Genomic DNA, 14584 nt, shown 5'->3' with positions numbered 1-14584 from the left:
CTGTGACATGCCCTGCTGGGTAGCAGCAAAGCTGGGACTTTGGCTCGGGTTTCTCACTCCTGGGCCAGTATCTGTCTACCGAGTGACGTTACAGTGCAGGGTTAGGACAGCAATGTGGCCATTCCTCTTCCGGAATGGCTTTTGTCAGGTCGTTGGAGGGCTGCAAGATTCCAATACCCCAGCCTTCCTGTCTCAGAGACTCTCCTCAGTTGTGCTTTTGGCTCTGCCTGGGTGACCGTCCTCTGGGATGAAGACCCCCAGTCACGTGGAGCCAGACGCTTTCATGTCACGTCCAGAACTCCCTGTTCCTCCCCAGGCCCTGGGAAACTTTGCTTCTGGACAGCTTAAAGTGGAATCAGCCAGCACTTTGCTTGTGGGCTGCGTGAGTCCAGCCCTCTCTGCAGCTCCGAGGCATCAGTGAGCAGATTCATCGCCTGCCTCCTAGCCAGGAGCCAGCAGCAGGACTTGGGGCTGCCACAAGCCGGCTCTGATTCAACATGGATTGCGAGACACAGAGCGTGGCTGGAGGGTTGTAACAACACGCATTTTCATAGAGTTAAGCTAAGCGGACACCATGTGCTCAGCTCTGTGCCAGGCACTGGGGAGGCGAGGAGGGCACTGACATGGAGGGAGGCAGGATCCTGTCCTTCAGGCAGTCGTCATCCAGGTGGGGGGACGCGGCAGGACACAGGACAAGATAAGTGGTAGTTTTGCCATCTATAGGCAGGACTGGCTGCAGACTGTTTCTAGAATATTTGAATTTTTCATTGCTTGATATGAGTTTATCTTCATTGTTAAAAGCATAAGGCTATGTGGCAAAAAAGAAAAATGTGTGTGTACACACACACATACATACACATATGAGAGAGACTAATTAAGTGCTAACTGAAGATTGTCCTGAGCGTTCAGAGAAGGGCAGGGGTGGCCACGCTTCTTGGAGGGGGACTGGAACCGTTGGATTAAAATTGTGGGGTTTTTTTTAAGTCTCAGAATCCTTTCTTCCGATGACATTTTAGACTCATTCGGCATATAAAACAGGTATGCCGGGGGCTGGGCTGTTTGAAGGGAGCGCGGAGCCCAGGCTCGCCCCCTCTGTTCCCCAGCCCTCACTGCAGCGGCCTCCACACGGCCCCATCCACGAAGCACGGTGCTCTGATGAGGCTTTGGCCTGTTGGTGTGGACCCCACCAGCCACAGTGGCACCCTAGGGCACTGCCAGCCTCCTTGTACGATTGTGTGAAGAACTGGGCCACCCATCCTGGCACATGGAATGGAGAGGGAGCCCTGTGCTCCAGCAGGACCAGTGGTTTGGTTGTCTCAGAAGAGTGGCAAGGAGCGGGGTGGTTTACTGATCCCCGTTGCCAGGCGGAAAGAGTTCAGTGGTGAATTAGAGGCACGGCCGTTGTGTGTGGATGACTAAGTCCCCACGATGTAGTAAAGGCCATGGAGGTTGGGGCGGGATGCAGCCCCCGGGGCGAGGTGCAGCCCCCATGGGGACGCACAGAAGGTCAGAGGGTGACATCTGGTTAGGAGTTGACCGGATGTCAGAGAGGAAGGGTGAGCCCCGGCAGGGGCGACAGTGTGAAACAAAGCCTGTCCTGCACTGCAGGGAGCCACTTATACCCCGTGAGCAGCCCACAGGTATCCAGGGTCATGGCGAGAGGTGGCAGGAATGGAAGGTGGGACGGACAGTCGGGGCAGGGCCCCTTGTTGAGGAAGACGGTTCTGGCAGTGCTGAACCGCGAGACCAAGGAAATCTCAGGAGCTAATCTGGAGCCTCCCAGGATCTGGGAGTGAGGGATCCAACCAGAGGGTGACTGTCGGAGTGCTTGCCCCAGCCCAGAAAGGATGTGGTTGGGGTGAGAAATTCCGCTCTGGGTCACTCATGCTAATGGAATGTCAGAGTCTGCGTTGGTAGAAGTCACTGTAATGCCAGCTCAGCTTTCAGCCACTTCTGTTCCGGGCACACGATGTGGCCGGGTCTGCCATGGACCCCTGCTTGCTCTCAGGGGTGCAGGCAGCAGTAGGGGGAAGGGCCCGGGCGGAGAGGGCCGAGCTGCAGAGGAGGCCTGTCTGGGGAGATTTGGGAGCTGGGGAATGCTGCAAGGCTGGTCTGCCCACGGTGGGCTCCCAGTGGCCCTGCCCCAGGAAGGTGCAGCCTTGGAGTGGACTAAGTCTGGGTGTCCCCACCCTCCAGGGGGAGGAGCTTTCACTCGCACCAACACCTGTTCCAGCCGCAGGCCCTCCCCCTCCCCCATGCTTCTCTTCCCTCCCCCAGCTCCCAGCCGTATCCCACCCCACCCTCCTCTTCATCAAACACCAGCCCCGGCAAGACCCCTCATCTGTTCTTTCCTTGCGCTGAGTCTGATCCAAAAATACAGCCCTGGATTCTCTGGGCAATTTGTCATTTTTAGCACTGATTGTCACCTTGAAGGCAGAAATTGTGTCTTCTATTTCATGTTCCTAAAGCAGAGGCTCCTAATGTTGGAGTGTTGGACCTTTTGAGGATTCGGGAAAGGGGAGTGGGGATGGCAGGACCAGGGTCCCCAGCAGCTCCCACCGGGGTACTGAGACCACGTTCCTGACCAGGCCCGTGAAGTCTGCACTGTGGAGAACACGCTTTCTGCCCTCTGGACATCGTAGGCGTGCCGGGCGATTCGTTAGTAAATGTTCTACGGAGGGTGCAGGGCATCCTGAGAGTCTGGGAAGGCTTCCTGGGGGAGGTGAGATTTACAGTTGAGCATGGGGGAAGGGATGAAAAAGGAGAGGAGACGCCATGTGGTCGTGGGGACAACCCTGTGAGCAGGGGCAGAGGGACGTGGATTTTTTTTTTTTTTTTTTTTTGCGGTACGTGGGCCTCTCACTGTTGTGGCCTCTCCCGTTGTGGAGCACAGGCTCCGGACGCGCAGGCTCAGCGGCCACGGCTCACGGGCCCAGCTGCTCCGCGGCACGTGGGATCTTCCCGGACCGGGGCACAAACCCGTGTCCCCTGCATCGGCGGGCGGACCCTCAACCACTGCGCCACCAGGGAAGCCCCGGGACATGGATTTTTGAAGGAAAGTGAGGAAGAAAAATATACTTGCCCAGAACCCAAACCGTCTCCATCGAAAAGAGGCAAATTCCACCCTTTTAATTCTCTGCTAACAAGTCACAATCCGAGAAAAACAAGGTGTGAGAAGAAAGGAATGGAGTGAAGCCATCCAAGTCCTTTGTGAGGCTGGAGGCCCAGGACTCAGTGCAAGCAGGGGAGGCCAGGGCCCCGACTGAGGGGGGAATGTCAGAGAGAGAAGCCCCCAGACGGAGGCCTGGCCTCCCAGTGTGGGGCCTGCCCTCTGCTGCAGCCTCGGTCATGGGGGTGCACCCTGTCTCCACGCAGGACTCGGCTTCTGTGATCCACGAGGGCCCGTGCGCCACCCTCAGGTGGGCCGGCAGCACCACCAGGCAGCAGTCAGATTCAGGGCCTGATACTCGGGTTTGCCCAAAAGCAGTGCCGTGAACGGCAGGGCGTCACTGCTCACCACCCACTGAGCACCAGGAGTCGCAGGCTTGTTTGGGCCTCAGTGGCTCGGCCAGGTTCTCCGCAGGCTGCCAGGCAGCTGGTGCGCATCAGTGTATCTGGCAGTACCCGTGGTAAAAAGGTGGCAGTACTTCCATACGTGTGGGTAAACAGCCACTGCCTTGAACTCTCCCCAGGACCCCAGACTCCCCAGCAGTTACAGATCTATCCCTTGGCACCACAGGGCATCCAGACCTCGTCCTGGTCATGCTGAGCCCGTGTTCTGCCCGTCTGTCTGTGTCCTGGGCACAGGGAGGCAGCCAGCCAGCCCTGCGTCCTGCCTCCCGTTGGGCCAGCACTTTCCCTCTCTTCCCAGGCCCTCTCAGGGCCACATCCCCACTGTTCTTACCCAAGAGGACTTCAGGGTTGGGGGTTGAGAGAGATTCTGAGGTTGTTCCCAAACGGTGATGGAATAAGACTTCATGTCGCTTTCATCCTATTGAATGGATAAGGAGGGCTGGCAATTTTTGGCTATCCGGGGAAGAATCCTTTGACCGAGTAAAACCTGACCCTCCTCAGGTATACAGGGTCAGGATACAGTTTGCATTCAATTAGGAGAGGTTAACTGAGCACCTGCTGCCTGCTGGTGAGGCGGAAAGTAGAACCCTGCCCTTGTGTGAACTTTCACCAGTTCCCTGCTTAGCCTCATTCCTTGAGTCAAAGTTTGCTTCTGGGTCTGTCTCTTATATAAGGCCCCATCGTGGGCCTGGTGGGCCATGTAAGTAAAAAGATAGGCACGTGTTCAGTGAGGATGCTGCAGAGCCGAGGGTGTGGAGGGAGGGGAGGGGCGAAGAAAGCAAGACCGTAAACGCCCTGGACAGTGCTTCAGAGGCTGGGTGGGATAGGACACCATCAGGGGACAGGCGTGAGCGACAGGGACACTGGTGAATGCAGAAGAGTGCTCTGCGCTTTGGCAGAGAGGATGGAGAAACTGAGGCACGGAGAGAACACGTGGTCCAGGGATACAGCTGAGGCCACTGTGCTTGTGGGCACTCTGCCTTCTAAGGGCTGGGGAGGTGGGCAGAATCCCTTGGGGTTCCACCCTGGGAGGAAAGCCAGGGGAAGGGGGCCCCCCTCCAGCATTCTAACTGCCGTGCTGTCTCCCCACAGCCTGATGTTCACCAAGGTGAAGCTGGAGCAGATACTGAAAGGCCCAGAGGAAGCCCTTGTGACCTGCAGACAGATGCTGCGGCTGTGGCAGACCCTGTACAGCTTCTCCCAGCTGGGGTGAGTGGCGGGTCCCTCCAGATGGAGTTGGGAGGCGGTGGTTGCCAAGGCAACAGCACACAGCTGAGTGGCCGTGATGCCTGATGGGTGGAGGTGGTGAGAATGTTTGAATGAGGGAATGGGACTTATTGCTTCTGGGGCCTTTTACATCCCTGCTCTAATTTTAACCTCCTCTATGAAGGACAGAAAGAGGCTGTTTAGGAAACTAAAGTTCAGAGGGGTAAGAAGGAAGAGAAGTCATTATTAAGCATCTCCCCCATCAGCTGCTTTTATCTTACCCACTGTCAGATTTTACCTCATCCCAGGGGGTAAACTGGGACTCAGAGACCTTATATAACATGCCAGAGCCACTCTCCTGTAAATGGTAGTGGTGGAGCTTGAACCTGGATCTCCTGAACCCCAGCCTGTGGAGCCTGTCACTTCTTTCCTGGTTCCATTTGGGAGAGGAGGGGAGGAGGAAGGTGAGTTCTAAAAGGGCCCCCCACTCCTCCCCACTCACCCATCTCCTTCTCCAGTTCCCAGCCCAAGCTCTGGGATTCTCCTGGGCCAGAGTAGGGCACTCTTGTCCAGGCTGAATCTGCAGAAAGTCTTTGCTCAGACCTACTGGGTGGGACACCTGGGCTCAGCCTATACAGCCCAAAGCAGAAATGGGCCTCATTTCCAAGTGGGGCGGTGCACTGCCCCTTCCCGGTCCCCTGGTACCACCTCCTCCCCTTGTCTGGCTGTGTCATCTCTTCCTGTGACCCCACTCTGGTAGCTATATGTATTTTCACAGGGACTCTGGCAGCCCAGCAGCCTCTTACAATCCCCAGAGGAATATCTCTAAAGGTACAGTTTACAGAGGAGGCCTCAGGATAATCTGATGGAGTAAAATCCTTGGGCAGGGTAGGGTCTGCCCTCTCTTTGCAGGCCTTGGGAGATTCCAGGGCCCAGCAGGACCAGTGGGTGGAAGCTGCCAGCAGGCGGCTCTGGGGTGAGGGACTTTTCAGAAAGGAAATGGGGAACCACCTGGCAGCTGGGTGCTGTGAGGGTGAGGGCCAGATTCTGGTGTGAGGGGGGCCTGCACTTGGATGCCCCTTGCTCCGCCACCCACTGGCTGTGACAGGTCCCGCAGGTGCCCAGCCTGGCTCCCCTTGCAGAGAGGAGCTGTCCCCAGAGCTGGCAGAGAGCGCCTCTTAGCCGGGTGGCCGGTTGCCTGCTCATCCAGGCAATCATGATGGGGCCCCTCTGAGCTGCAGCCTCATCTCCAGCGTGTAGGGCTTAGCCTGTGCCACCCCTGCCAGAGCAGCAGAGCTGTGGGGCTGTCAGGTGCTCTCCAGGGTGGGGCGGTTGGGTTTCCCTTGGGGTCTTTTCAAGTCACCACCCGCAGCCTCATCTCTGGGGAAGCCCCCGGCAAACACCCGGCCCCCAGCCCCACCAACCCAGGGTGGAGCAGAGCTCAGCCCGGCCAGCTACCTGCAGGCAAATTGTTAGGACCAAAGGGTTGGATCCAGTCCCCTCCTGGTTTGCCCAAGAAGAGGAAGCATTCTTTCTGAACCTGGAGCCACAGAGCAGAAACTAGGGCTTGTAAAATCTGGGCTGGGGCACTCAAGGATCAAGGCCAGAATCCACAGCCTGAAGGTCTGGCCTGCCCCGCCCCACCCTGCCCTCCCTGGCCGCCTTCCTCTGCTCTGCCTGGGGCCAGCCCACACGGCCCCTCCAGGAGCCTCCAGTGCCCGGCCTCTGATGGCCCAGCGCAGCCCTCTCTCCATCTGGGTCTTTGTTAAGCGCTCAGCTTGGACTGTCTCCTTCTATCTGGCTGTCAGGTTCTTCAGGGTAGGGGCCTAGGACCAGGAGGCAGGGGGTCCCCAAGATGAGCTGTTTCTGGAGCCCTAGGAGAGCCCGCTTCAGGACGAGACGCTGTGTCTGTGCATCCGCTCCAGGCCAGCACAGGCTGGGCACCTGCCCACGTTCTCATTTAGTCCTCACGACGACCTTGTGAGGTGGACATTCTCATGCTCATTAACTCCACAAAATAACTGTGATCATCTCGAGAAGAGAGGACTAAGATCTAGAAAGGTTAAGTAGCTTTGCCGAGGGTCACATAGCTAAGGAGGGCAGCCCCGTGGCTTTCCCCCAGTGTCCTTGGCTCTTTTGCCCTGCACTCAGGTGCCTCCTGGGAGTGAGAAGGGCGTGTGAGAAGGGCGTGTGAGAGGTGGGAACCAGCCCGACCAACTGTGTTTTTGTGGATGGTTTCCTCTAATGCCCACAAAGATGGCTGTGCACCCAAAGAACCAAGTTCTATGTGAACCGGAGTTAGCATGGCAAGGATACCCCGGCCCTGGCGTTATTTGTGGGACCGTCGTCTTGGTGCCCCTCTGAAGGGAGGAGGCCTCTGGCCCCCAGCTGGACCTGCCTTCTCCTCTCCTGCCCTTTCCACCTCAGTCCTCTAAGCTTCCCCAACCAGCAGGTTCAAGGCCACAGACCACCACCACCCCCAGCAGTGGGCAGGGGCTGCCTGGGGGCTGTGTGTGTGCCCCAGGATGGGCACAGCCAGTTGTGCTGCCTTTCTGAGTTGGTGGTCCCCCCGCATCCCACTCTTGAGAAAAGAGGAGCCTCCCTAGCCCTGTGGGAGCTGCAGGGACCTGGGGAATTGGCGGGGCCTGTTTATCTCCCACCCTCGGGCCCCCTCTGGCTCTTCTGGGGCCACCCTGGCAGCCCCGGGGAGGGGGAACCTGAGGCAGGGAGCGACATCTGGGCCTTCAGGGGGCTGCAAAACCAGGCTTCCCTTGGAAGCCAGTCCACGGTGCCCGCTCTGTGCCTGGCTCTCTGCTAGACATTGAGAGGGTAACGAAAAGTAGAAGAGGGAATAGATGGATGGGAGAAGTTCTCATCCTCGGCGTACGTGGTGCTGGGATCCACGCTGATGGAGAGCAGGGAGGGAAGGCAGCATGAGGGCAGGGGAGCCACGGGAGGCCTCTAGATGGATGTTGGCCCTCGGGCTGGGTTCTGAACAGTGCGGGGTTTGGGGGGACCGAGAAGAACGGCGAGAACGTGCTTGGTGGCAGCAGCGTGAATAAGCATGTAGCTTTGGAAACAAGATGTGGCAGCGTTAGGGACTAGTGAGGAGGCTGACGGCCCCACGGGCACACAGCGGGCACCCTGTGCATGTGTGTGATCAGGACTGACATGTCAGTTTAGCATCTGGGGTGAGCCAGATTCTAGAATGCCAAGCCTGAGCTCCGACCTGGCCTGCTGCTCTGGTTGTCTCCATCCTTCCCAGTGGTCTTTGGCTCTGTTCTCGGGCCTGAACTCTTCAGCCCCAGAGCCTGCCTGGCATAAGGCTCCCCTCATTCTCCATGCCAGTCCCCTCTGCCTCACCGGGGCCTGGCCCTCCCTTACCTTCCAGAGGCCTGGAAAAGGATGGCAGCCTCGGCGAGGGCCTCACACTGAAGAAGCAGAGTGGCATGCACTTGACTCTGCCCGATGCCCACGATGCAGACTCCGGTAAGAATGTGCCCTGTGAGCAGCCGTCCACGTGAGCCCACAGCTCCCTCTCCCAGCCTGAGCATCTGCCCGCCTGGTCAAACCCACCCCACCTCCTGCCGGCCGCTGTGCTAAGGGGCCTGTGCTGCCACGGGCCTCTTTAGGGCCCGTCTTGGCCGGATGGCTGCTGGCCCTGGGGCAGGAAGTGCGCACCTGGCGTAGGCGAGGGAAGAACCCCACCCCCTGTGTGGGGAGTGAAGAGAGTGGGGGAGACTGGGGTGGAGAGGGGGCTGTGGAGCACGGAAACCGTTTCCCGTTAGGCTAAAACTCAAGGCCAAGGTCTGCCGTGGTAATGTCCACCGTAGATCCATCGAGTAGAAAGGAAGGGCTGAGCTTCTGTTTACGACTGCAGACCCAAAGCTGACTGTTGTTTCCTGGAAAAACTCATCCTGACATCCACGACTTGTGAAATTCAAACAAGTTTGGGATCTGCAAACTTACATGTTTTAACCCAGGACCTGATTAAAGCAAACACCTTCCTTAAAAACACAAGCAGAATTACTCACGGGAAGGGAAGCATGAGGGAGTTGTATTTGGTGGCATTGCTCATCTTTTCCACTCCTGTGGCCGTGAACCAAGTCGTGCCTTCGTTGTCAAGTGATGGAGCTGATTTCCGAAGCCACGCCCAGCACCTGACTTGAGAGGCAGGTCTGAGGATTGCTGGGCTGGACGTGGAGCTGCGGACTCCGAGGAAGCAGTGGTGACGGAGAGTGTAGCTCCCTTGCAGTTAGAGAGGGAAGGACCCTGGACAAGGTTATTAGGACTCTGTATACACCCGCCTTATAAACTGAAATCATCTGTGGTTTGCCCTGAGGTCTCCTGGGTTTATTGGAGCCTTTACTGCCTCTCAGAGAGAGGGGAAAAAGTGCTCGCATTTCACCTGCATGTGAATTGTAAATGTCAACGGGTTATATATCCTGAACAGGGACCCATGTCACTCTGAACTGCCACATGGAGAAGTTCTCCAGAGGGCACAGGGTCTGGCCTGAGCTGCTACCCAAGGATCCTTCACAGCCCAACCACCAATGGGACCTTTCTATAAAGAAATAATAGGCACTTGTGAAAACAGAAAGTAAAAATGTAAAAGGAAGAAAGGAAAAGTCATCCGTCAGTTCATCACTGAGACCTTAATAAATGACTGGCCTTTCAGACTTTCGGAAACATGTCCATATTTTCTTGTTTGTAAAAATGTGATCATACTCTTTTGCAATCTGCTTTTTACCAAACTGTATAATGTCAGCCTCTTTCTGCATAGATACCCATATTTATGCATCGTTATTTTAATGATTGCATAGTCTTGTATGATTATACTCTCACTTATTTTTAATCAATCCCAGTTGGCGGACAGTCAGGCCATTTCTGTCTTCGGTATCCCAGGCAGTGGTAGAATGCCCGCAGTTACCGACAATCATGGTGTTCTTCCCTAGTGATTAACTCCTAGAAGTGGGCTCACCGCCTGACTGCCCCTCAGAAAGCTCCTCTCTCCGGCCTGGGTGAGGGCAGGAGGTGGGCCCCTCCTAGTGGGTCTGTGCGCTGTTTTGCAGCTGCTGGGCCAGGCTGCCCTGCCCTGACTTGGCCATGCCCTGTCGGTCCTGAGGGGCTGTGCAGCCTCTGTCCTGGGGCCTGCAGTGGGGCACTCGGACTCTGTGGCTCAGCCCCTCCCACCTTGCTCTGCAGGTTCTCAGCGGGCATCGTCCATCGCAGCCTCCCGGTTGGAGGAGGCCATGTCGGAGCTGACCGTGCCCAGCTCGGTTCTGAAGCAGGGCCCCATGCAGCTGTGGACCACGCTGGAACAGATCTGGCTCCAGGCTGGTGAGTGTCCCCAGCCCCAGTGACACCCACACCCCTGCCTGCGGGCCACCAGGGCCCCCTCTGGCTCCTCCGGGTCCTCCCTGGCAGCCCAAGTTTGGGGAGCTGTGTCCTGAGGAAAACTAGTTAGGACTCAAACCCCCGAGAACTCACAGGAGAGCTAGAGCAGAGGTGAGGTGTGCTGGCCCCAAGAAAGCGAGGCCTGGTAGTCAAGATCGTTGAAGGCAGAGGGCTGGTAACCCTAGGGTTGCCATTTGGGTGACAGTCTCTCTTGACAGCTAGTGGGCACCGTTGCCACCATGGAGTTTGAGGGTCTGTTAGTACTGGGGAGGCCGGCAGCTTCAGAGTTGCACGGCTCACTTACTGCCTGTCCTGATCTAAAATGAGCTAGTGTGTGTCAAGCAGTTAGCACATAGTAGGTGCTCAGTAAATGGTTCTGGGCTTCTGTCCTGTCCACTATAATGACGGTAGGGGCAGAGGCAGCGTGGTAGCCCCAGCGGTGAGGTTCCTTGATGTTTGGCTAAGGGATGCTGAGGAGTGACTCGCTGAAGTGATAGAAAATTTAACCCCACAGTGGTGTGAGAGGTGGATTAGAGTGAAAAAAGAGAATCAAGGCCGGGGATGTACCTGAATGAGATAAAATGGCAGCAGCAAAAGAAAGAAGGCGGCGGCGGTCGTATAATTGAAATCCTAAAAATGCACCAGGCCAACATGCTTCCTTGACCCAGGAGTGAAGTTCCTCACCTTTTACTGATTACCCTCCTATCTGCCCCCTCTCCAGCAAGGGGGTGGTGCCGATAGCCCCGAGGGGAGATGGAGAAGAGGCAAAGTAGATACTCCTTTCCTGGGACCTGCGGATTTTGCAAGTCAGAGTTAGAACGTGCTTGTTGATTGAGGATCTAAGGTTCCCCGCTGCATGGATTTCACATATGGACACATTAGTATGCAGGACACCCCCGCTCCCCCCTCCACAGGCTCTAAATCTGGGGGGGGAAAGTTGGACCAGGATTCACAGAAAGACTAGATGGGGAAGCATGTTAATAATGCAAATATTGCCCCAGTTAGCACATCAGGCTCCCTTAGGATGCTAGGGATATGGGGCTGTGCTCCACCGTCAGCTTGTTACATCTGAAGTAGGAAGAGGAACTTTGAAAAATCCAGAGGGATAACAGACAAGGCCCTAGTCTGGTTCAAGATAAATTGCATCCCAGTCTGTTTTGGCAGTAAGTTCCATCATTAACCCTGTCTTAGGTTGGTTAATGTTTTACCCTTCATCTCCCAACTGTCGTCCTCCTCCCCTCCCTCTGCAAGCCTCCTTCCCATTCCAGTCTGATGTGAGAAGCCTCACGGAGGGTTTCCACCTGAGAGATGAGTTTCAAACATGTTGCCTCTTTGGCAGTGGGTTCGTGTGAAAATGGGAGAGGCACCCGGCCCCATAGATGCTCCAGGATCCTGAGTGTCAAGAGATGCCTTCCAGAAGGACAGGACGGCCCACCTTTCTCTCTCACTGCAGCTCATGTCTCTGGGAGCTAACAACGTGCTAGCGAGAGGGAAATAGGTGTAGGGAGAGTTCCCCTGCCCTGGAGGTCCAGGGGCTCACAGGTGGCTGTGGGCTTTCCCTGGGTCAGGGGAAGTTAGCCCGAGTCCCAGCTCCCAGATGGCAGATCCACACTGTCTGGGCTGCCCTGGCTCTTTAGGCGGCCCCGAAGGTGGAAGCTGCCCCTGCTGTCGGCTGGGCAGACTGGGGACCTGGGGTAGGGCGGTCAGGGCTGTGTCTAAAGAGCGTATTTATTATAAAGATGTAGTTGAGACAGAAGCTACGTCTGAGCCTTGGTCCAACAGGCTCCTCTGATTCTTCTGTTTCCTTCTTTCCTCCTCATTTCTTCCCTTTTCTTCCTCCACTCTCCATTCTCTCCCAGCTCCTGGCCCTCCTCCCTCCGGCCTCCTGTGCCTGCTCCCCGTGTCCTCTTTTCCTTGCTCCTGTTTGTCCTTCTTCCTTCCTCCCTGCCCGTCAGCCCCTCCTCCTGAGTCCGTGAGGAGAGCGCTCCCGGGACAGGAAGTCGGGAGCCCAGGCCCGTGCAGCCCTGGCACCTGTGTGGCCTGAGGAAAACGGCGCCCCTCTCTGCATCCCAGGGACGGAGGGTCTCAGACCAACCCGAAAAATCCCTTCAGACCTTTGGATTCTCTGTGTTACTCTCCTGGCCATTCTCCCTTCCGGCCCCCTGCTCTTCTCCCTCATTCCTCCTCCCCCACCCTTCCTTCTCCTTTTTTTCTGGGCATCCATATGTCCTGAGGGTTTGCTCCATGGGGAACTGCTTATTTCCTTTAGGGGACAGTTTTGGGGACCCCCCTGGAGCTCAAGGTGTATTCTTTTTAGGGTCTAACCTTCTCTCCTGCCCTGGGGGCCCCTGCCCTTTTAGCTCGGGTGGTCCCCCTTCCTTTCTGGGGCCTCATGGAGGGCCTCTAGGAAGTGCATCTCACCTGGCGAGGCCCCTACAAGGCCTTAAGCATGGCCCTGGGCCCTCCCTCACCCTGCTTCTCGGCTCAGCAGCAGCCGAGCAAGGCCTTCCTTCCTGCAGAGAGGGCTCGGCACTGGCAAGACGGGCAGGAAGGCTGGAGCCAGCTCTGGGTGCAGGGTTAGATCAGGATGCCTCCGAAAAAAATAATAAAGGGGACTGTTGCAAAGCTCCAGGGAACAGATGTTTTCCATTTGGAGCCTGCTGAGAGAAAGCACAGAGGAGGATGGGTGGAGAGAGATGGAAGGAAGAAGAAAGGCCGAGACAGACAGACAGACAGGAGAGGAGGTCAGGAGCAGGCAGAGAAGGAGACGAGAGAAGTGAAAATCGGAAGGGAGGGGGAGAGAGAAGGAACCCAGGGGACCAGAGAGGGGCCTCTGACACGGAGAGGGCAGCAAGGCCCCTGTTTGCTGGAGTGGTGACCTCGACTATGAGAATTCAAGGAAAATCCAGTAACAGTGGTTGCTCATCCAGCCCTGGCCAGGGGAGGCCGGCATGGGTGTGGGCACCTCTGGGCCCTGGCAGCCAGGACTGGGAGGTAGAGGATCGGGCAGTGGGTGGGCACCGTGCCACGCGGCTCCTGCTGCAGCCGAGGCCGGCTGTCTGGGCAGCACCATGTTGGGTAAAACAACTGCCCAGGGACGCTGAGGCTAGGAAAAAGTGGTGCATTGCAGCCCCCAGACCTGTGGGTCTGTGTGTAGGTCAGGGACCCCGCCCTGGAGGCTGGGCCTGCCAGGGGCTATCTGTAAGGCGGCCAGGAGCCCTCAGGAGACCTCACTTCTCTGGCTGTGTTCTGTGTCATCTGGTTTCCTGCCTGACTGGTAATGAAGTTCATCGGAGCAAAGCAGTCCTACCTATTTTTCAGGGTATGTTCTCTGGGGTGTAGGACCAGGACAAGACCCAGAGTTCGAGGAAGAAAGAAGGTGGAGATCCCTGTAATTGAAATCTGTTGATGTGAAGGCGCTGTGAGGAGTTCCCAAGGGAGGGACTGGGGCCAGCCTCCAGAGATGGGGCTCAGGAGACAGGGCAGCAAGTTGTAATCAGCTTAATGAGGTGGGCCAGGACCAGGTGGGCCAGGCCTGGGGAGGGTCTGCTGGGACAAGGTCCAGGGGAGTGGAGAGCCGGCCTCTGAGCTCAGCTCCTGGCGATGGAGGAAGCAGCCACAGGGGCTGGTGCAGGACAGGCCTCCCCACGCCCAGCACTCACACCACATACTTCCTTCTGCTTCTTCCCTTCTCCTCTGTGACCCTGAAAAGTCCTGCCGCAGTGGGGCCCAGCCCTCCAGGTCAGCACAGTCTCCCTTCTCCTCTCTGCCAGTCCAAGTGTCCCTGTGCCTTCAGGCCCCAGCTCAGATGCCGCCTCCGCCAGGAAGACTTCCCTGACCACACCAGCACAGCTAGCCTGAGCCCGAGCGCCCAGAACACTCAGCGATGGCACTTGTCACTCCACTGCCCTCGGTCACTCCAATGGATTGGTGGCTCAGCTGCTCTGCTTTCCCCCCCCTCTCCTCTTTCTCCTTCTCTTGGGAGGGCCAGGCACACGGTCAGTCCTCAGCAGCTGGACATTGGACCCACGTATGAAGGCAGTCGGCGGAGAGCCCCAGGCGGCAGCTCCGGAAGGGAACACAACAGCAGAGCAGAAGAGAACGAGGCTGAGATAACCAGCCCTCCCTGCTGGGCACCGGGTTCAAAGCCCACCCCTCCTGGCCTGGCCTTCCAAGCTTTCCACCGTGGGACTCTCCAATTCAGGCTGTCTGAGGACAAGAGCCTGTGCTTCTCTCACACCTTATCATGGGAACCTGGCTCCTCTGAGTTTAATTAATTCTCTGATTCTCCCGAATTCTCAACTGCAGAAGAGAAAAAGAGTACCCTGCTCAGAATGCCTTCTGCAGCATTTCAAGCTACTTTGATTACAGTGGACCTTAGGCCACATTCATGCTGAGTGCCCGCTGT

At 57.0% G+C, this 14584-nt stretch overlaps 1 protein-coding gene across 2 annotated transcripts in view; it reads left to right on the top strand.

Annotated features, from left to right (window-relative positions):
- TTC7A (tetratricopeptide repeat domain 7A) overlaps positions 1–14584 on the top strand; it is a 123992-nt gene that overhangs the window by 93013 nt on the left and 16395 nt on the right. For both annotated transcript variants that reach the window (XM_059078299.2, XM_067007645.1), the window contains 3 exons: positions 4666–4782; positions 8171–8268; positions 9985–10119. In XM_059078299.2, the coding sequence (XP_058934282.1) occupies positions 4666–4782; positions 8171–8268; positions 9985–10119 (350 nt within the window). The remainder of the gene's footprint in view (positions 1–4665; positions 4783–8170; positions 8269–9984; positions 10120–14584) is intronic.

Source organism: Kogia breviceps, chromosome 11 (assembly GCF_026419965.1).
Source record: "Kogia breviceps isolate mKogBre1 chromosome 11, mKogBre1 haplotype 1, whole genome shotgun sequence".
NCBI classification, from domain to species: Eukaryota; Metazoa; Chordata; class Mammalia; order Artiodactyla; family Physeteridae; genus Kogia; species Kogia breviceps.
Note: the sequence above shows the minus strand (reverse complement) of the source record. Positions and strands in the feature narration are given on the sequence as shown.